The 20,269-nt window shown below is 45.3% G+C and overlaps 1 protein-coding gene across 1 annotated transcript; it reads left to right on the forward strand.

Moving 5' to 3' along the window:
* The first annotated feature begins 786 nt into the window (after positions 1–786).
* On the forward strand, positions 787–6,549 carry LEPROT (leptin receptor overlapping transcript). Its single transcript, XM_072343625.1, has 4 exons — positions 787–939; positions 1,134–1,209; positions 1,956–2,142; positions 3,345–6,549. The coding sequence occupies exons 1-4, from the start codon at positions 924–926 to the stop codon at positions 3,459–3,461; spliced, it is 396 nt and encodes a 131-aa protein (XP_072199726.1). The 5' UTR covers positions 787–923; the 3' UTR covers positions 3,462–6,549.
* Positions 6,550–20,269: the final 13,720 nt, after the last annotated feature.

Consider the following 20,269-nt stretch of genomic DNA (forward strand, 5'->3'; position numbering starts at 1 on the left):
GCTAAATGGAGAGACCAGCTCCTCTTCCTGCAGGAGGTGGGAAGAACAGTTTGGGGTTTAGCTTCGAGAAAAGCTCCAATGGGAAAAGACGCAGTCTTTGTTGCTTAAGATAAATACCCTTAACCCAAGAGGAGCACATTTAGTCTTTCTGCATTTCAGTTTGTTGTTGTTGTTGTTTTGATCAAGTGATTTATTGTAGGCCCCAAAGCAGCATGCGTTGGCAGTGGATGTAAGCTGGTACTACCATGTTCTAGGTGCTCTTTCAGAGCGAAAGAGGTGGTAGCTGAGGCAAGGAGCTGCACCAAGGAAGCCCCAGTGGGGATGTGGGTCCCAAAGGCTTTGCAAAAATCGTGCTTCAAAGCTGCAGCCGTTGGGTCAGAGCCTCACCTTCATGTGATGGAGCCCCAAAGCCTTTGCACGGCCCTACAGGTGTGTGCGCCGTGCTGCGGCCTAGCAGAAACCAAGGGGGAGCGACTGCTCCACAAGAGCGATGCAGCCAGCTGGGCCCGTCTTTGGGGATAAAAAACACGGTTTGTCAGGAGCGGCCTCCGAAGTGATGGAGACTGACTGGGGGTGGCTTTTGGAACTGCGTTGCCCCGTCCGTCTTAGAGGCGCACCCGGACGCGTGCCTGCACACCAACCTTACACAGCCGCCTGCGGCCCGGCGGGGGCAGCGCACACCGCTCCGTAACCATGGCGACGGGAGCTCGCTGCTTCCCGCCTCCCGCCTTAAAGAGCGCGCCGCCCCTTCCCGGGTGAGGGCTGGGAAGTTACTTCGGTGGCGGTGCAGCCCCTTTAAGGCAGCCGATCACGTGCTTGGATAGGGGGTGGGGTTAAGAGCCGGAAGTCTCGCGCTGCCACCTCAGCTGGCGTCGTTCGGGGCGCTGAGGAGCGGAGCTGCTGCCGCCTGGCCCGCCGGAAACATGGCGGGTATCAAAGGTACCGAGCGCGGCCGGCGCCCCGCTCAGAGGCTCGGGGCTGCTGGGGGTCGCACCGAGCCGCCGCTGGCAGTTCCGAGCTGCTCCCTGCCTGCCCGCAGGCAGAGCGGCCTGGTCGCGCTTCCCTTTCCCTCAGCGGGGCTGGGCGGGAGTGTGGGCCGGTAAGCGCCTGACCGCCTGCCTTGTGCTTTGCAGCTCTCGTGGGGCTGTCGTTCAGCGGAGCCATCGGGCTGACGTTCCTCATGCTGGGCTGCGCCCTGGAGCACTACGGGTGAGCGGGCTGCGTGTCCCCAGCCTCCCTCCTGCTGCTGAGAGAGCTGCCGGGCTCATCACCCCGGCGCTGGGCTCCCCTTGGTGCCCGTTTTCCTGCTGTTGTCCCGACGCTTTGTTGTGGTTGAATAAACTATTTTCAATTAGCAACCATAAAAATGGATGAGATCAGTGCTACACTTCCTCAAGATGAGAAATGCTGCTTGCTTAGCAGTTCTTAACCTCATACAATGCTTCTTGCTTTGTACTTGTCCCTTACACAGCACTGTGATGTTTGTTGCTTCTCAAAAGCTCTGAGCAGTCAGGCTCAAGCATCCAGCTCCAAGCTATAGGTGACCCTATTCATCCCGAGGGCACTGGAGCAGGTAGCCTTTCAGGGACCCTTCCAACTCAAACTGTGGCTCAGTGCAGGTGGAGCTGCAGGGAGTGCTGGCTGAGATGCATGTGCCAGGGTGCGTCAGGGCTGCCTTGTTTATAGGCTGGCATTCCTCTCATTTGCAAAAAGCTTTTGGTTCCAACCGTGCCCTTTATGTCTCCTCTTCCTAACGATTGTAGGTTTTCTGAGGTGATGCAAACGTGAAAGACATCATCTGGCTGTGTCAGAGAATGGGCCCTGCTCTGTGAGGCCATGGGAATACCCTTCTGATGAAAGCTCAGGGTTAAATCACTTAATCCACTAGTTAACGCACAGAGTAGGACTACTGAGAAAATTCAACTAAACTGATAACGTTTCTTTTTCCCCATCAGAGTTTACTGGCCTATGTTTGTCTTAATATTTTACTTCATCTGCCCCATTCCCCACTTCATTGCCACAAGAGTAAGCGATGACAGCGATGCAACCAGCAGTGCCTGCAGGGAACTGGCGTGTTTCTTCACAACTGGAATTGTTGTTTCTGCTTTTGGCTTCCCCATAATCCTCGCGCGGGTCGAAGCGGTAAGTTCTGCCTGCTTGATCTTCTCATAAGGAGGCACTTATGGAGTGTAGTCTTCTAAGTGTGCCGTTGTTTCTTTCTGAGCCAGGTGAGCTGCTTTTGTTTGTAAATCCTCCCTTTACCTTCCTTGTGATACTTGTAGTTTCTGATGAAAATAATCACTGCTGGAAACTTGCTTATGCTGCTTTTTGACCTAAGCAAACGACTTGCATGACTAAAAAGTTTGCTTCTAGTTTTGGTGTGGTCCAGTGCAAGGTATTTATCTCCTCCTCCATCTCACACCCTTCTCTGTCATCAGCTCGTGCAGCGCTTCTTGCACCATCTTTATTTTTATCTCAGAATGTCTGCTTTCTCCATTTAGGATGCTTGAAACTTGGTGACTGGAGTGTATTATCAATTAACAGCAAAAAGGCCAAACTTCCAGAACTGTTCTCTTGGCTTTCAAAGCATTTCCCAAGCTCGTGCTTCGGCCCCTCGAATCTGAGGAAATTTCTGCTAGCTTCTTTTCTCTTTGCTTTCTGAGCTGCTCTTCAGTGGTGAGACTTTGTCACATTTGTTTCCAAGGCAAAGAGCTCCTTTGTCCTTACTCCCAAACTGCTCCATGAGATGTTTTGGTCCTTTTATTGTTGTTGTTTTAGTTTGTTTTCCCCCTTTTTGGTCTATTGTTTTGCTTAAGCTTCGTATGCTTAGTTTTAATTTAATTTGTGACGCACAATTAACCAGACATCGAGTTTATTGTGGACCTGATAATAGGCAGAACCAGAAGTGACCACTTGAGGGAACTCTAATTCATAGCTGTGTCTTAAGAGTAAATGCTTGTTAGGATGATCTTAGGTGGGCAGATAGATAGCTGTGGAAGGCTGTTTACCTTTAAGTCCAGGTACTGTTTTCTATGCTTGTTACTGGCATTTATTTGAAAGACAATCTTTTATTTTTATAGTAGTATTTAAAATAAAGCACAAATTTCAGTGGGCTTCTGTGATTTAGGTCTGTTTGTAGCGAATTGTATGACAAGGTAATAATTTTGCTCTAAAATATAGAAGGATTAGCCCAGCTGTTGAAGTCTTGTATTACATGAGTAGTTGCTAATTGAGTAATTAGTACTGTAAATTGCAGAACTTATTGTTTGTCGTTTTTCTTCTTGTTTTTTAGCACCTTTCTGGTTAAAGAACTGCTTTGACTGTTTCCTTTCCTTGCATTTCAGATCAAATGGGGAGCCTGTGGTCTGGTGCTGGCTGGCAATGCAGTCATTTTCCTTACTATTTTAGGCTTTTTCATTGTGTTTGGTAGAGGAGATGACTTTAGCTGGGAGCAGTGGTAGGACCTCGCTCTGATGCTGGTAATGTTTTCAGTGTATGTCATCACATGTATGCTGTGTGTGTGTATACATTAGTACTGATGTGTGTGCTCATGCACGCAGTTTTACATTATCACATCCTAACGTGCTCTCTTAAAATGTGTCAGCCAAAGGGGAAAGAGCTCTGTGACAGCTCTCTTAACGTCAGTAAAAGTTGGGATTGCCATTGCTAATCTGTTCACAAGTAAGTTTGCAAAAACATAAACTGTTTTTTACTCGTTTTTCAATACATGTGCATTAACTTCTGCTCAAGTCAGAGTTTCACTGATCCTTGAGATGTTGTTCACCAGAAACCATATAAGTAAAATAGATCAATATAAAGATTATCCTGCTTGCTGTTACTTACCTTGATTGCCTTTCTGCTGTTTAAGGATCAATAAGTACTTGCTTTCCACTTGAGTAATTGTAATTGTTTTCTCTGATAACAAAACCAAACATAGCGTATGCTGACTCTTACTACCTAATGAAAGAGGAAGAAAACCCTGGTTAAAAATTGATGGTGTTATTTTAGAATCCACGTTCTTTCTTCTCTCTAAGATATGCTGGTTTTGCCACTCTTCAGCTTAATGACTGAATGTATTGTGGAAATAATCTAAGATTTTAATGCTCAGAGTTGACATTACTTCTCTCACGGAGGCTTGCAGAGGAAGAAACTACTCTTGGGACACTTACAGTCACAATACAGCATACAGCTCTGTATTCCTATGTGTGAAGTGCCTGAATTGCAAGGAAGTGAGTGTTCTGCTGGGCAGGACTTCTCTCCTCCGTTCTCACTGCTTTGGTAACATCCTTATTCAAACTGCTATTTCTTGGCTGTAAGATTGTTATATTAAAACACTATATTTTTATGATGGCATTATCCTAGTGAACATTCTCATAATCTCATTTATAGAAGTTAACTTTATTACTGTTTTGACTTGCTGAAGCCTTTGATTTACAGAGGCACATAATTTTATAACAGCGCATTGTGGCACAACCCAAACTCTAGAGGATACTTCAGGAATCTGCAGAGGGGCAAAGGGAGAGACGTGTTAGTTTCATTCTTACTTAAGGAAATTGACAGAGAGATTCCCATTTTATGAAGTAAGAAACCGATTTCCTGTGTAGGGCATGTTTTATTATTGAGTTCTTCAGGTTAGCAGGGGGCAAATGCGTGTTTTATCATCTGCATTAGCTCATGGATGACTGCTGTGACCCAGCATGGCTGTGAGGGACCTTCTGCAAGGAGGTGACAGAACTGACTCAGCAAGATGGGGTGGCTTCACTGAGACAGTACCTCTTGCCCACTAAGTTGTATGAGAGTACTCCACTGTTGTCCAATCTCTCATTACTAATGTACTGCAGAATGGTGTCCTGTGGGTTGCTGTGCAGAGCAAGGGTTAAAACATTAATGAATGTTATGTGAGCACTCGTACTCTGCCTTTTTTTCATGCTCAGGGCCCTGCTGAAAGGGTACAAAAGTCGTTCTGTGGTCCAAATAACGTAGTATCGTTCAGATGTAGAGTATCTTGGCAAATTATTCTAGTATTTGATGAGATGGAAAACTGTTAATTACATGTTTTAAACTTCAGATGTGTATAAGGTGAATGCTTCATCGTTGAGTAATGCTGAGTAATTGCAGCTGATACTGAAGTATATTTGCAATGTCATTGCTGCCAAAGATGATTTATGTTACAGCACATCTTTTCTTCTGGATGCTGGTGCTTCGTTGCAGACGTAGCAGGAACATGCTTGTTAAGGTGCTGGTTGTGAGCAGGTTGTCTGCCTTCATGTGAAATATGCCATTTATGACTGATTTGTAAAGTGCTATTGTTCTAATTATTAGCTGAGTTATTCAGAATAAGCAGTTTCCACAGAGGTCCTGTTTTAGTTTTTTTTTAAGGATTCACTTTGTTCCCCTTTGCTACGAAGTTTTTAATTCAATTTGGTGAAGTAAAACACCGGTGATGTACAACTGAAGTGCCTGATCCTGCACGTGTCTGAAGTCTTTGCTAAACATTCCATTTCACTCCAGTTTAAAGTACTTTGTGCTGGCAGCTTTAGGTTCCTGAACATTTTCACTCCTCAGAATTTGCGTATTGAAGGCTGCAGCAGAAGTCTGTGAAGCTATTCAGTTACCACTGAAGTTTTGCTGTTGAGACAGGTGGAGTAAGGAAAAAAAAGCTCACGTCAGTTTTTGATATGAAGAACAGCCATTGTAGAATCTGTTTCCCATCTATTAGTGAATAGCACGTGTGTGACAGATAAGATTGGGATCCAGTTGGGATGCAGGCAGTAAACATGTGACAATCCAAAGTGAAAAGGAAGGCTAGGAATTTTGGTGTGGTGTTGAGGAGGCGTTGCTCCTTGCAAAATCCTTCCATTGCCTGTGTTTCCTTTGGCTGTTGCTGTAGCAGGGAGATGCTGAAGGAAGAAAGAGAAGACTTCTGAAGCAGCTGCGTGCACTAATACTTAATGTGAACTTTGTGCAGTTTTCACTGTGGACATTTGTTTTAAACTGTTTAGCATTGAAAATGATATTCAGTGGTGTTTAAGTAATGAAATTCTTCTGTGACCTCTTTAGAAGCAAATTTGCTTGGAGGAGTTCAGTGTTTAATAGGGTCAGAAAACCTTCTCAGTGCACTTGGGTTTTTGTTTGCTTGTTTTTGTGGAGAGCTTCATTCATTCACACCACCCTGGTGCCCTGATGGCCAGTATCGGGCGTGCTGTCACTGTCTGTCAGTAGTGATTTACTGTGGTTTCTCTGGAATTGTTTCCTTGGTGGAATACTAAATATCCAAAGTGCCTTAATTTCAACACTGTGCTGATGTTGGGAATGCATAGAATGTGGAAATATCATTTTCATAACCACCTGAAAGACTGTTATTGCATTTCTATAAACCTGCCTTGCCAATTAATCACATTTTCTGTAATTCACTCTGCAGTGCAGTTTTTGTAACTTTTGTAAACACTCTTCATGTTTTCCTGTGTTGGCCAGGTTCTCGAGATGGAGTATTAAAACATATCCTGCTTTTCTTCTTGAATTGTCTAATAAAACTGAGTAAAGATATCCAATGCTCAAGAGTTTGTCTTTCTTCAATTTCAAGAGCTGATGAGAAAGAAAACTCTCCTGTAAGAGGAAGGACACAGAAGCAGCGCCTCCGAGACTTTCAGAATGGTGCTGTGGCTGTCATGGGGTGCTGCTAATGAGCTGTTTGGATGTCTCTTGCTGTTGGTGTTCCCTAACTGGAGGTACTTAGAAACTGACTGGTGTGACCCTGGGCAACCAGCTCTGTACAGCCTTGGTCAAGCGAGGCATTGAGCCAAATGACCTCCAGACACTCCCTTTCATCCTGAGCCATTCTGTGAACAAATCTCAGAAGCCATGATCCAATTGCAACAGGGTCAGTTAGTTTTATGGCTTCCATTAGGATGTATTGTAGAGGCCGTGTTCAGACATGTCAGTATCTTATCATTTAGCTTGAAAACTGTTATTTGTTTCCTGTACGTGGTGATTCTGTGAGCTCACACTTAACCTCCTCTCCAGATTTAGACACATTCATCAGCACTGGTGGAAGCAGGGATGCAGAGGGCATCAGAGCTCTTTTCTTCCTAGGTCAGTGGGTGACCATATTAAGTGTGTGATCTTGATCCTACCACTGCTTGGGAAAATGAGCCTGCTTAGTTAATTGAATCCAATTTGATAAAGCACCCACCATCAGGAAAAGTAAGCCATAGCATCTGAGAAGCTGATGTTTTCTGTTGGCAGTAATTTTGGCATCAGCCTTCAAGAAGATGAGCTTCCTTGTGCTTTGCATTAGTTAGCTGCTGGCTTTGTGCTGTTTTGCAAATACTTGGTACTGCTATTCTGTGCTGCCTCACCCAATTCATTCACTACTTACAGAGTAACTTACAGCACTAGATTTTGAACCAGGGGACTTGCTTCCTGACGAGCTTTGTTTAACCTACTTTTGGATTTGCTAGTACTATGATACGGGATATAGCTTCACAAGTTTCCTACCTCTCCCACACTTGTTTTTGTAGCTGCTCAGCCAGCTGTTCTCTATCAACTTAGATGGGAAATCCCCTAAAATGAAATGCAGAAGAATCTTGCACTGATTTTACAGTTAGTTCAGTCCCTTAAGCTTGTAAACTTCTTAACTAGTTACATCTTTGGGTTACTTTCTAAAATCTTAACCAGACTTAATTCCATGAAGTGAATCTAAGCTCATCAGCACCCAGGAGTTTACCAAACCTGTCCTGGTGATGCAGGCTGTTTCTGTTGAACTATGTAAGATTATGTAAAGCTCTAAAACAATCTCTTTAACTCTGATCTCAGTTGTTAACGCTGCTTTTAAGATACTGCATCATTGCTCTGCTCTGTGTTAATGGATGAGAAACCTATTTCATTAGGCTGGATGCACACCAGGTACTAACAACTAATTGATTTGTTTAAGTGGTCTCTGCAAATGCGTGACTGGAATGTAACTGAGAGCTTTACAGGGGAGAGTCTCGTGATAAAATACGGAAGGAAGCATTAACTGCAGAGCTGTGATTAAATTTTAAAGATCAGCTGGACACTCCTAGAGAAACGTTTTCTCCATTGGCCTGCTATTTATCCTGTATTTATCCCTTCCTTCTTGTTTTGCTTTTGCTCTTTATGGTGAGGTTTATTTTAGCTGTGCCTCTCTTCTTGGGAGTTCTTTTCCCAACTGGTTCCAGCTGTGTATGTCCCAGGGCTGGGAGTTCAGCTGGAGGTGTTTTGAAACAAGTGCTCTCCTTAGATGAGTTCTACACACTGACCAATATTGTGGGTGCTGCTTCTTTCTAACAGCTCTGGTTGGTTGCTCCCTGCTTCCTCTGCCACAAGGGGACCAGTCCTGGTCTGTGTGTGCAGACAGCATTCTTCCTGCTGCTCTGATACCTAGAGGATCTCTTGGGGGATGTGCTCTCCCTCCACTCTAACTCTTAGGTGAGAAGGAGGTTTATTTGCATGGTGAGACTACAATGGCTTTGCTTATTGCAGTGTTTTCTGTATAATTAACATAATTGTGCATAGTCAAACACATTACAATCTTACTTTAGAGTCTTCACGTATAGGAAGGTTGCTTATAACATTGTTGTCTATTATTAAAATGAAGAATTGTAAGTGCTTACAGCAGCCCTCGTGGAGAATAAGGAGCTACTTAGTAAGTGCTGAGGCTCACACAGAGCTGGAGGTGATGGCAGATGTTGGTGTCTGCAGAGCAGGAGGTCAGCTGAGGCTATCCGTGTCTGTGCATTTGTTTGTATCACTTGCTTTGAGCTGCTTTTTCCAGCATGCTGGCAGAGCTGCTTTAATTTTCTCGATCAGTGTGAATAAATGACACTGTGCTTGGATGTTTGTTTGCTCAGGGGTTTGGAAAGAAGTTAAAATGGTATTTATCATGCTCTACGAAGCATGTGTTTGAAATGAGAGGGTTGATCATGACATGTATATGTTTTGCTTACCCTTTGTTTTGACTATTTAAATTGGGCTTGTGATTTTGTTATTCATTTAATTCCTGCCTGAGGTTGGTATTTCACCATATAATAGGGGCCTTTGTTACCAGCTTTCCATAAAAAAAAATGGCCTTTGCACAACATATAAACAAAAGCTGCAGTAGTTGTAACTTACGGCTGCCGACCCAAGTCCTCCCTTTTTGAAGCTGGTGGGAATTTGCTATTTGGGTCAGTGGGGCAGAGAAGCAGCGATCCAAGAGGGTTGATGCTGTTCAATGCTGAAGGGAGCTCATGAGTCACTTCTCTGCTATAGATTGCCCATCCTGTTGCAGCATTTGTTGCTCCTGGCTGCACTACACAGGGTACGTGGGTAATGTTGGTACAGAAATCCATATGCCTGTGTTTCAACAGAGGGCACTTTATTCCAGGAGAGGATTTCACAGCTTGTCCTTGTTTTCAGTTACTCAGCTTGTGTCACTCTGCACAACTGGTCTTTCTTTGATGTCCTGCTTTTTCTGATGGTGTAAGTGCTGAAGTTTGCGATGAGGGGTCAGGATGTTTTAGGACAAGCATGTGGTAAGAAAACACTTCCTCATTTAATAAAGTTTGAAGGGGAACTTTGCTACTAGTTGGATTTTAAAATCCTAGGCAATGTAGAATATGTACCATGCGTGCATAAATGTGACTTGTAACTTTTGAATCAGATTACACAAAGTAATATACCTTAGGCAGTCCAGAGCAAGCTGTTTCCTCTATTCAAAGAATATCCTAACTTTTCAAGGAAGACTGTGCTTACCAAATATTTTGATGTTTAATCAAGATCCGTAGCAGAACACGTTAGTTTGCAAGGCTTTTAAAATAGCTAGGCAGATTAATTAGAAACGACCATTTCAAAATGTACAGTCTTTCATGTAGGGTCTCGTAAGTGTGTAAAGTTAATTAGGATTCAGCAAGTAGCCTTAGTTAGGATTCAGATGGTTCACACTCGTCCTAGCTCCAAAAGGGCTGAGCTGGAATCCTGTCCTGGCCCCAGCCTTAATCCCACCCCTTGGGGTTGGATGTCCCAGCTCCTGGCTCCAGCCTTCATGCCGCCCCTTGGGGTTGCTCAGAAGCCCCCAGATCCCTCATCCAACCATGACATAGATGTGGGCCCTGCTCCATGTGTTTCATTAACTAACAAAACCAACCCAAACCAACCCAAACCAACCCTCCCAAAGATCATTGGCGTTTCCAGTCCCTCTGGAATAAGAGAGTGAATGTTGTACTCCCACAGCCAGCGATTACAGCCTGTTCTTGCTCCTCTGCTCTGATCAGACTGAGCTGTTGTCAACTTGGGAGTCACAGCTGAGCCAAGAGTGAGTCGCACATCTAAAAATACTCAACAAACACTGATTTATTGGTGGTGTTAACAAGATGGAAAGCAAAGCAGGCAAGTGGCCTGAGATGGCTACTTCTTTAGCACAGAGGTAGTTTGGGTGACTGTAATTTGCATGAGTAGTATCTGAGAGTTGGGCGTAATGGTTTGTGTAGAGGTGCAGAATTGCTGTTTTAGTCAGTCCTGTTTCAAATGTGTTAATGAACCCTTGGTTAGAAGGACAAAGTTAACTCCCCACAGGGTCCTTTGGGATGCAGTGGGCATCCAGAGCCAATTTTTACATTCAGTAAGACCAGACAGAACAGATACGTGGGTAGCCTTGAGACTGAGCTCTTGTTTCCAGAGAAATTAGCACATTCTCTTGAGGAAATGTACTTTTTTGAGCAGATAGAAATATCAGATAAATCCAGTATTGCTGAACAAGGCCAATAATCACTCAATCGCAATGCACTTCATTGGTCCTATCCCAGTTCAGCTGGTACAGCAGAAGCTTCTAGGTGGCTTTGGAGAAAGCAAAGAGTGATTACACCAATAGACAGAAATAACCATAAAGCTGATTTGTGCGGATCACTTACAAGTCAATCCTGAACTTTCTGACTCTTTGTAAAAGGCTTTGTGTAAGTCCATCGAGGGCAAACCCATCATTCGTCCATGTGGCTGTTTGATTGTGTACATCTCTGCTGTGTTACAGTGTAAGGTATTGGGAGTCAGTGAAGCTAATTGTATTCTTGGCGCTAAATCTCTTTGGTAATGCGCAGGTGATGAGGAAGCCTGTGGGTAAACTTGTTATGAGGTCAGCCAATATGTGTTTTCCTGCAGTGCTTTCAGTAATCACATTAACTTGGTAGCATCTCCTTGGCTTTCTGAAGACTTTTAAATTGCAGAAGTTGGCCATCTGTTGTTGCTGTGTTTTCACTCAGAGACAGAGAGTAGGAACTAGATTTAGGCTGTTCTGTTCACTTCTAAACATCAAAACTTCCTACCCCAAACCAACCCTTTTGAAGTTAGCTTTGGTAATTGTGCTCAGTAGCCTATTTTCTCTCTCTTTAACCCAATGACAAAGAAATTGGAATGGTGCAAATGAGAAGTGAGCAGAGAGGAGGGAAAGGCAGCTGGTGCTAACTGGAGTGAGCCGTGTGATGTGGCATCAGCCATTTGTCTGCCCTACAGTCAAATGTGTGACGGAACAATGCTGCATTAAATATGACCTTTCTGAATGGAAAACCTGTCTGAAGTGAATAATCAAATTAGACCTGCATTTGACTCGCTTCAGGTGGAGATCTTTTGGTTAAAACACCTCATCAACAAGGGAGAATCTTGATGTTTGGAGACACAGAGTACTTTTAATGTGCAAAACAAAGGACTGTGACTGTTCAGACAGAGAAAGATCAGAATGTGTTCTGCTGCTGGATCTCCTCTTTTGCTCTAACTTAATTTTGTAAGGACAGCCCTGTCAGGTCTGCACCCAGCTCAGGGTTTCTGTTTCTCAGTGTGGAAGGGCTCATGTTGATTCCTTGTGATCCAGATTTTCAGATTTGCCAGTATTTGTGTGTATCCTTCCCAGTGGAAACCAGCATAAGAGGCCTGACTGCTGCCCATTCCTCATATCTTCTGCATCAGCATCAGCAGAGGCTTAGTCTATACCTTCTCATGCAGAAGCAAATGGGAGGTAATGCTGGCTGAGGGAATGTTTCCTATGGGAATGAACTGTGCTATACAGATTGTCTCTCTCCCCAAGGCCTCCATGTATCCGTGTACTCTGAGCCTAGTCCACATGGCATTGCAGCCTGGCTTTACAATAGGAAACAGCTGTCTGATTCAGTGCCTGCTGGCTTGATGCCTGCCTCCTAGCGCTCCAGTTTTTGCTAAGGAGGGCAAAATGTACAAAATCCTCTGTCACTGGCAGAAGAGCTCTCACCAGCCTGAAGTGTGAGGGCTTAGCACTGCTCCTGCTGGCAGCATGAGCCCCTTTGTGGGGACATCATGCTCTGTTTTTGCTGTGGCTCTCCCTCTTTACTCTTCTCCTCTTATCAGAATCCCATACTCTTCATTCACACCTCCTCGGTGCCAGGGTTATCTATACACATTTCTGCCCTGGTGGGATCCATCTGCTTATTGTTGCTCCTCTTCCCATATCTGGCCCTTCCCAGCCCCCTTTTCCTTATCTTCCCACCACACACTGTTTTGATACTGTTTTTCTTTTTTTTCCCACGCTATTTTCCCATGCTGCTCCTTCCTTCTCATCCATTATTGTTTGCCTAGGAAGCAAATCATGCAGAATGTCAACATATCAGCATGGAAAGGGGTCCACCCATTCCCTTTTTTTTCTTTTATTTATTTATTTTCTTCCATTCTGTGCTTCTGATTTCCTTCCAAAACTATTGGCAACTCATCTTGGAATAGTCCTTGATGTTCTGGGATTGTCGGATCTGGCTCTGAGAAGTTACTGAGACAGAAATGCCTTCACTGCTGAACATTATGTCTCAGCCACCCAGTACATCTGGTTTGGGATGCATGTGAGATGTGATCTCTAATAGGTCTTGACCACAGTACATCTTAGTGTGGGTGATGTACTGCCAGATCTTGGAGACTAAAGCACAGGACCCAAAGGTTAGATGCCAAGTTCCCCCTAGAATTAGTGCCTGAAGATATGGCTCAGAACAGCACTGGCAAGCTAGTAGCTGAAAACTGGACACAGTGTGCACTGGCTTTGCTCAATACTTACATCAAATCTGATCTGTGGAGTTCTCTTTGTTGCAGCTACTTTGGGACAAATGGCACAATTTTCTGCATGCTAGGAAAAAGAAGCGTATCATTTGTAGAGATTCGGTTATGAAGTGGGTCCAAATATGAAGACCCTGTAGAAGATTCTAAGGCTGTGTTAACTTGGTGAAGGGCAGCTGCCAACAGAGCCCTATGAAATCAATTAATAGTCGCTTGACGAAGTGCATGAAATAAAACTTATTTCTAAGCTGAGGCAGCAAATGTGGGATGGTGATTCTGAGGCACAGGGATTCGACTCACTGCAGCTTCCAGGTGTGATCCAAGCAGTGTGTGACATCCAGGCCACTGTACTGGGCTGCCACAGTGTGTTGTGCTGGCTGCTGTGCTGAAGCGGAGTTCTTCCTGCCCTGAAAAAAGAGCATATTCATCTTGGCATCGTAAAATGAGCTGCAGCTATTGCCAGGATTTTACTGTATTTAACCATGAGCAGCAGTGGGTGTTACTGACACGTCACGACCGCATGCAGTGTTCGTACTGCTGCGATCTGCTCAATTTACTTTTGGCCCTGACGCTCAGAAGTGATGCACCCATTCCAAACACAAAGCAATTAAGTCTTTTCTGTGCATAGTGTATTCTAGTCATGTAGAATGTGTTCCCAGAGCCCCCAGGGAGCTGGTGGTTTAATCGCTGTATTTACATGGCATCAACTCAATATTGTACTGGCTGCACAAGGCAGATGGGTTCCACCTGGAGGAGTGGACTGCTTCAGTGAGTGCACAGTGTGACAGTCCATCTGAGCACTCAACATCCAAGCTCATCTCTTCCTCCCTCTTTGTTTTAAAAATAATTCTGCCCAAATATCAATTCATATGGAGGTGTTCTTCCCTTGTACTCCTGTGTTACGTTACAGGGAGTGATTAGGACAGTATGGACTGATATGAGGCTAATCAAATATGCCTTGATGGTTTAGGAAGTGGTTTGATGAGGAATTACCTGTGTGGTTTTATGGCTTCTTTAAAGAATAAAATATGAGAAGTGGTTTATGAAAGCATTGGCTCTTAGATTATAAGGAACATTGAAAAGGGAATTTTAACCATAAACAGAGTTTAAAAATGAAAAGATTCTCAGATCTTTCAGTCTCTGAACGCTTTGATGTGGAGGTGATCTTCACTGAAGGTCTGGTAGTGCTCTTAGTGGTATGTCCTGATTTCTGTGCCAGGTAGATGTGCCAAAGCACATTGGTTGTGTTGCTGCTTCTCTCCCTTTTTTTGTACTGCTGTAAAAAGACCTCTACACTGGGTGGACATATGGTGCTTTCCTTCCTTCAAGAAGAATAACGCATCTGGAAGAAGTTAGGGAAATTATATGGCATGTGTAGCATGTGACATCTCCCCCGTTAGGACAAGCTTTCCCATTTGGAAATGCAGGATGAGGTGGCTGAGGATCCTTGTGCCCATAGTCCAGCTTTGCCTGCTTTCAGCAAAGAACGGTGATATACTTTCACGTATTGTGGGCACGAAGTCGATAGGGTTTGTTTTTTTCCTGGCATGAAATCCATCACTGATGCACAAACATTTGAAGTATGATGCTTCTTCCACTGCCAAAAACACAAAAGGAGCCACAGTTTATGTTAAACCACTGTGGCATTCAATGCACAAACGTTACAGTGAAAACCATGCTAACCTTTTACCAGGGCCAGAGATATTTGTGTTGCTAAAAGGCCTATGTTTTTGTTTGTTTCCCAGGGTATTTTGCAGAATATCTCCTTTTTTTCCCCCCTCTTCTTTATCTGTCTCACATTTTGTGAATTCAAAGCCTCTGTGCTAGATGACACATTAAACTCAGACCAGTGCCAGGTTTTATAATGTTCTTCTGGAGACAGATTTCTTTCTCCTTTGCACATGAAGATGTAATGCTGTTTACCTTCTTGTCAGTGAAATGTAGTCGAGCAGCACTCTCATTCTGGCAGGGACTGCAGTGATAATAGACCACACAACGCTCCTCTTCTGAACCAGAAGCAGATTCTGGTTTTGCCTAGCTGTAGCATCAGCAAAGACTAAGTTTGTGTGACAAGCAGTGTTTTGGCTGTGGCGCAGTTCTGTTTGCTCTCATTCTCACTACAGTCAGAACTGAGTTCATACAGCAGGGAGAAAAATGGAAGAAAAATCAAACCGACCCACTGGAGAGGTCTGCCAGCTCTGTGTCAGCTGGTAGCACTGCTTACCTGTACTCTGTTATCCTCTGCTGTCTGTTTTCCACTTGCTTGTTCCTATTAGGTAAGTGCATGGTCTGGGAACGTTTGTACTGGGTCAAGAACCCTGCCTAATGGACCAATGATTTTTTTACTCTGCTATGATGTATTTCCATCAATTCTTTATTTTTTTTTAATGTGCTTTCCCTCCCTCTCCACAACAGCTTTCTTTAAGGAGTCATTTGTTGGGAAGGCATTTCCCTACCGAGTGTTTCAAGCACATCTTTGCAAAGGAAATAATAAAGGATCTCATTCTGCTGCTGTAATTAGGAAACATGCATTAAATCCCACTGAGTCCATAAACTGACCTCCAGGTAACTGTTGGAAGACAAGGGGTTCAGCAGGGAAATGAACACCTAGGAGCATGTGGAGGGCTTGTTTCTATATTCCCTGTCACAGGGAGAGATGAGAGAGGAGGCTTTGATGGTAACCTGATAGTGCCTTTGTTCCTGACCGTATGATATGAGCCATGGAGTGGTGCAGCTACGGACACCTCTTCTGGCCTTGTCCTTGGTTCATTTCCTCCTCATCTGCCCAGGAGGGCCGTGTTTCTCTTACTACATAAACTGCTCCTCTAGAGTTGGAACAGATTTTAACCATGCAATAAGGTTCTGCGGTGCTCAGAACACTCCACGTTGCTTTGCTGGCTGACAGGCTATAATAAAAGCTACAGAAGTGAAGGCTTTTAGTCCCCCCGAAATAATAATCCATTGTTTTACTGTGACTCCTGTAAGAGGAAAGTGAGTGGCAGAAGGACTAGAAAAGCAAGATGCGTCTTATTGTCCCCATATTGCACTTTCAACACGCATTCTCCTTACTCCCCCTGGAACCAGGTTTCATGTTCCCACACGCAGGCCTTAGTCATTAAAAAGAAAATTAGATCCAATACATTGTAATTTATAATTTGAGAAGTGAAATGATTAGGGAAAAGAAGCCAATTCATTAGAAAACAGGTTTGTCCTTTAAAATACTGCAGAAGTGAAGTGCAATGGTTCACACAGCAGATTGGTTTTCTGTATCGCAGAGGCAGCGTAAGTACAACCTATGATGTAAATGTTACTATAGTAACTTGTGTTTTTATTTAAGAGCCCGGTGAATTGACATATCATACCCATAGAACTTGTAAGAATATAAACTAAATTGCAGACCTTGATGGTTGAAAGAACATCTTTTTTGGCTGAACTTTTGTTTCTTTGCTGTGATTTTTCCTGCTGAATGCATTGAGCATTTTCTTGTAGCCAAATTGCAACTTGGCATTCAGGAAACGGGCTTTGCTAATGGCGACAGCACTAATTACCTGGGACCTCACATGCAGCCTTTCCTCTCAAAAGGGTGAAAGTTTCCACCTCGTGCATTTCCTATAGGCTTTCCCTTCTGCCTCCCCCAACAGCTCTGCAGCTGTACAACAAATGAAGAGTACAGTATGAACTATAAAGTATTCCTCCCTCCTGGTGGAGCTGCACAGCACAGCAGAGTCCCTTGTGAAGCTGGCTGTGCTCAGTGCTGCTCTGCTCTCCTCTCCCCACTCTCAGAGCTGCTGCAGCCTCTGCTCCTCACTCAATGCTGGCCAGGCCGACATCAGAGCTCACTGTCCCCTGGGAGCTCAGTGCTGCTCTATCCAATTTGCATTGTGTGCTTTGACTATGAGCTAATTACCGTCTTGCATAAAAATAAGAACCATGCCTCATGAATATCAAGGATATATTCTGCTCGTTGTGCTCACTTTTTCCATTTTGAAATCTTCCTTTTGTTTACCAGCAAAAACTCATGTTAGTTGTTTGTCTGGAAGATGAGCAAGTGTGTGTCCTTGCTATGCAATCCTTGCTGTGCAATCAACACCCTGTGTTGGACAGGCACTGCTCTGTGGTTATGCTGCTCATGTGTTGAGGACTAATTGCTGGGAGGAAAACCATTTTGTTCCAATTGATGGAGCTTGGTTCCTATAAGATCATGCCCAGAAGCATTTGGGACTTGAAAAGCTCAACTGGCTTTGGCAAAGGTTGGAGTGCAGCCCCACCTGCACTGATAGCTCAACCTTCTAAGCAGGGAGTTGGTGTTCTTCAGGCTTTAAAGATGTGATATGTCCTGCAGGGTTCCAGTCTGCTGAGAAAGGTGGCATTTGGGAAGGAGATGTGAGGGGAATGCACAGCTGGCCAGGGCAGCCAGGAATAGGAGGGTAAAGCTGCTACAGCTTGGGACCAGGGCAGAGGGAGGCTGCGAGCTGAGCTTACACCCCATAAGTTTGGTGCTGTAGGAAAGCTTTCATTTCTGTTGGTTCTGAGCCCTTCGTTATTTCACTTTGTACCTGCTGCCTCTTGTCTTCTGACCACGCAGCACATCAAAGGACAGGTGTGTAATATCCATACAGCTGTGGGGATGAGTCTGTCAGGGGAGGGAGCACTTCTTATTCAGAGTATGTCAAATCGTTGCCTCCTGCAGTTTCAAATGCACACTGAGGGTTGCAGAGAGCGTTTCTGCACCTATTCAAAAGGTGAAGTCTAATGCTGTTTGTGATCTTACGGGAGCAGCAATGTTTTGGTTGGCTGCTGAGATTGGATGCAGGCGAGGAGGTGCAGAGAGATTAAATGCAAAAGATCCTTGCAGCAGCAATGAGTTATTGATAACACCCCCTTCCAGAGGCCGCACTCTTGGCATTAACTTAATAACAAAAGCAGAGTCAGTAAATGCTTTAAAACGACTTCAGATCCACACCCACGATTTGCTTTTACATAGTACAGCAGTAGTTAATTTTCTGTAGCGGTTCCATGGTCAGTCTCTTTCACCTGTTCAAACATAGGTTGGTTAACCTGGCAGGAATAATATGTCGGATAAATTAGAAGGGGGGGCATAAAGAGATAAAGATGCCCATACCCATGCAATAAACCCAGAGGGAGCTCAGCTGTGCTTAAACCCGACAAATGTAACCTGGTAGAAGTGGAGCTGAATGTCTGCTGCTTTTTCTAGCTCTTTCAGAAGCGCGTTTGCTCCATTTCCCTGCAGTTGCCAGGATTTGGTGTGCTCCACGTCTCTGCATCTTTATTCAGAGCCGTGCCCTCAGAAAAGGGTCACGTTTGGATTTCAATTGGCACCATCCTGTTACTGCTGGAGGAGATGGCTGCAGCATTTTGCCTCTTGCAGAGCAGGAAACGCTTCTTATTTGTACCTGTTGGTTTTTTCCTTACTCTCGAGCAGGAAGCTTGCAGGTTTTTCTACAAGCCTAGAAGAGTCTCAGTTGCTGGACACAGTAAGACTGGCATTGCAATGGGTATCTGTAGGTAAGACTGCAGCAGATCACCCTCATTATCTTGTGAGAGGTCAAGGTACTGTCACTGAATGCAATGGCTGCACAACAGTCCAGTGTGACTGGTGGAAGGGATGGTTTTAATCCTTCATTATTTAACTTAACAAATATTAAATATTACCTTCGGCTTCCTTTCCCTCCTGATATCCTTCCTGCTACTAATGCTACAGTCAACATTGCTATCTTTATGGCAAACAAAGGAGATTCTGTATCTAATGTGGGGTTCTGCTGCTGCAGTTTGCTTTAAGGAGGTTATCTCCAGCCCGGGATTTAATCTTTACTTCTGCTGTTTGCTGTATTTCTTCCAGGCCTCCTTTGCTTGGATTTCTTGCTGTAGCTTTACTGACTCGTGGCACGGACTCCTGTTAGAGCCTCTTGGTGCACGTTCAGGTTTCACACTGGGAAAACTTCTCCTCCAAAGAGGGGCAGAGCACAGAGGCTGATCGGGGCTGGGGGGGGTCACCGTCCCTGGGGCTGTTCGGCACCGATGCGGCACTGAGGCACCCCGAGGGCGGGACGGGCCGAAGCGCCAAGTAGGTCAGCGGGGCCGGGAGCGCTGCCCGGCTGCCTGCGTGTCCCCCTCGCTGTCTTCAAGATTAAACTTCGTCCTCAGCCCATCGCTAGCCCGGGGACACTCAGTGTCGATACGCAGCCTCGTGCCTGAGGAGGGGCGGGGCGGGGGCCGCCGGGGGAGGCTCGGGCAGCGGGCGGAGCGGCCAGCCGGGTCTGACTTCAGCGCTACGGGAGCGGAGCGGGGCTGCGAGTGATCCGTGCTGCGAGTGATCCGCACTGCTTGCGTGGGGATCGCCGAGCGGGGCTGTGAGTGATCCGTGCCGTGAGTGATCCGCTCTGCTCGCGTGGGGATCGCGGAGCGATGGCGGCTCAGCTCCGCGCGGGCTCGTTGAAGTTGTTCCTCGGCGATTTGCTGCCGTTCAGCGCTTTAGTCTTGCAGCTTTTAGTCGCGGTGGTGAAAACCGGCGTGCACCGTGTCCGGGATGCGCTGCCCGTTGGCGCTGAGCGCCGCTCTCTTCTCGCTGCCGCTCGCTGCGGGCCGATGTTCAGACCCACCTGATGCTGCAGTCCTTCTTTGCGTGTGTACGTTTAGTTTAGAAGGGAGAAATACAGAAGTGGAAGCTGCCAGGACAAGAAGCTGAAAAGGGGAGCAGCTCCAGAGGGAAAGGGCGAACTCCGGTGTGTTTCCTGAGCAGGTGCCGGTGTGTCGGCAGGCTGTGCTGGAGGTGGTTGCCGTGCTGCTGTGCCGCTGTGCTGTGCAGCCTCTCGGGCAGCAGTAAATGATGTTGCCTTTTCAGGAGAGAGAGGCTAGTTTTCATAATGCCTCTTTTTAGAACCCCCAGTTGCCTGTAACTCTTCTTGTGAAACTTGTATTCTTTCCTACATTGCAGACAGGATTTATGGCAAAGTCAGTATTCTCCCTAGAATTAGTGGTCAGTACTTCACCCAGTGGGATGTTCACCTTGTCCTGGGAATAATCCATAGGCAGCTCCTTTTACTCAGCCCTTTTGTACAGCATCCAGGAGGAATGCTCAGCTGTGACCAGAAGAGGAGCTCAGCCTGATAGATGTGGCTCACCTTGCTTGTTGATCCCACTCAGCACTGCTTTTTCTTTGTGAATACTGTTGAAACTCAGAGTTTCAGAACAT

Source organism: Excalfactoria chinensis, chromosome 8, assembly GCF_039878825.1.
Source record: "Excalfactoria chinensis isolate bCotChi1 chromosome 8, bCotChi1.hap2, whole genome shotgun sequence".
Taxonomy (NCBI): Eukaryota; Metazoa; Chordata; class Aves; order Galliformes; family Phasianidae; genus Excalfactoria; species Excalfactoria chinensis.

Coding starts and splice junctions, on each gene's coding strand:
- LEPROT (XM_072343625.1), top strand. Junction 1,210..1,955: donor TGCGCCCTGGAGCACTACGG/GTGAGCGGGCTG, acceptor TTTCCCCATCAG/AGTTTACTGGCCTATGTTTG. Junction 2,143..3,344: donor TCCTCGCGCGGGTCGAAGCG/GTAAGTTCTGCC, acceptor CTTGCATTTCAG/ATCAAATGGGGAGCCTGTGG.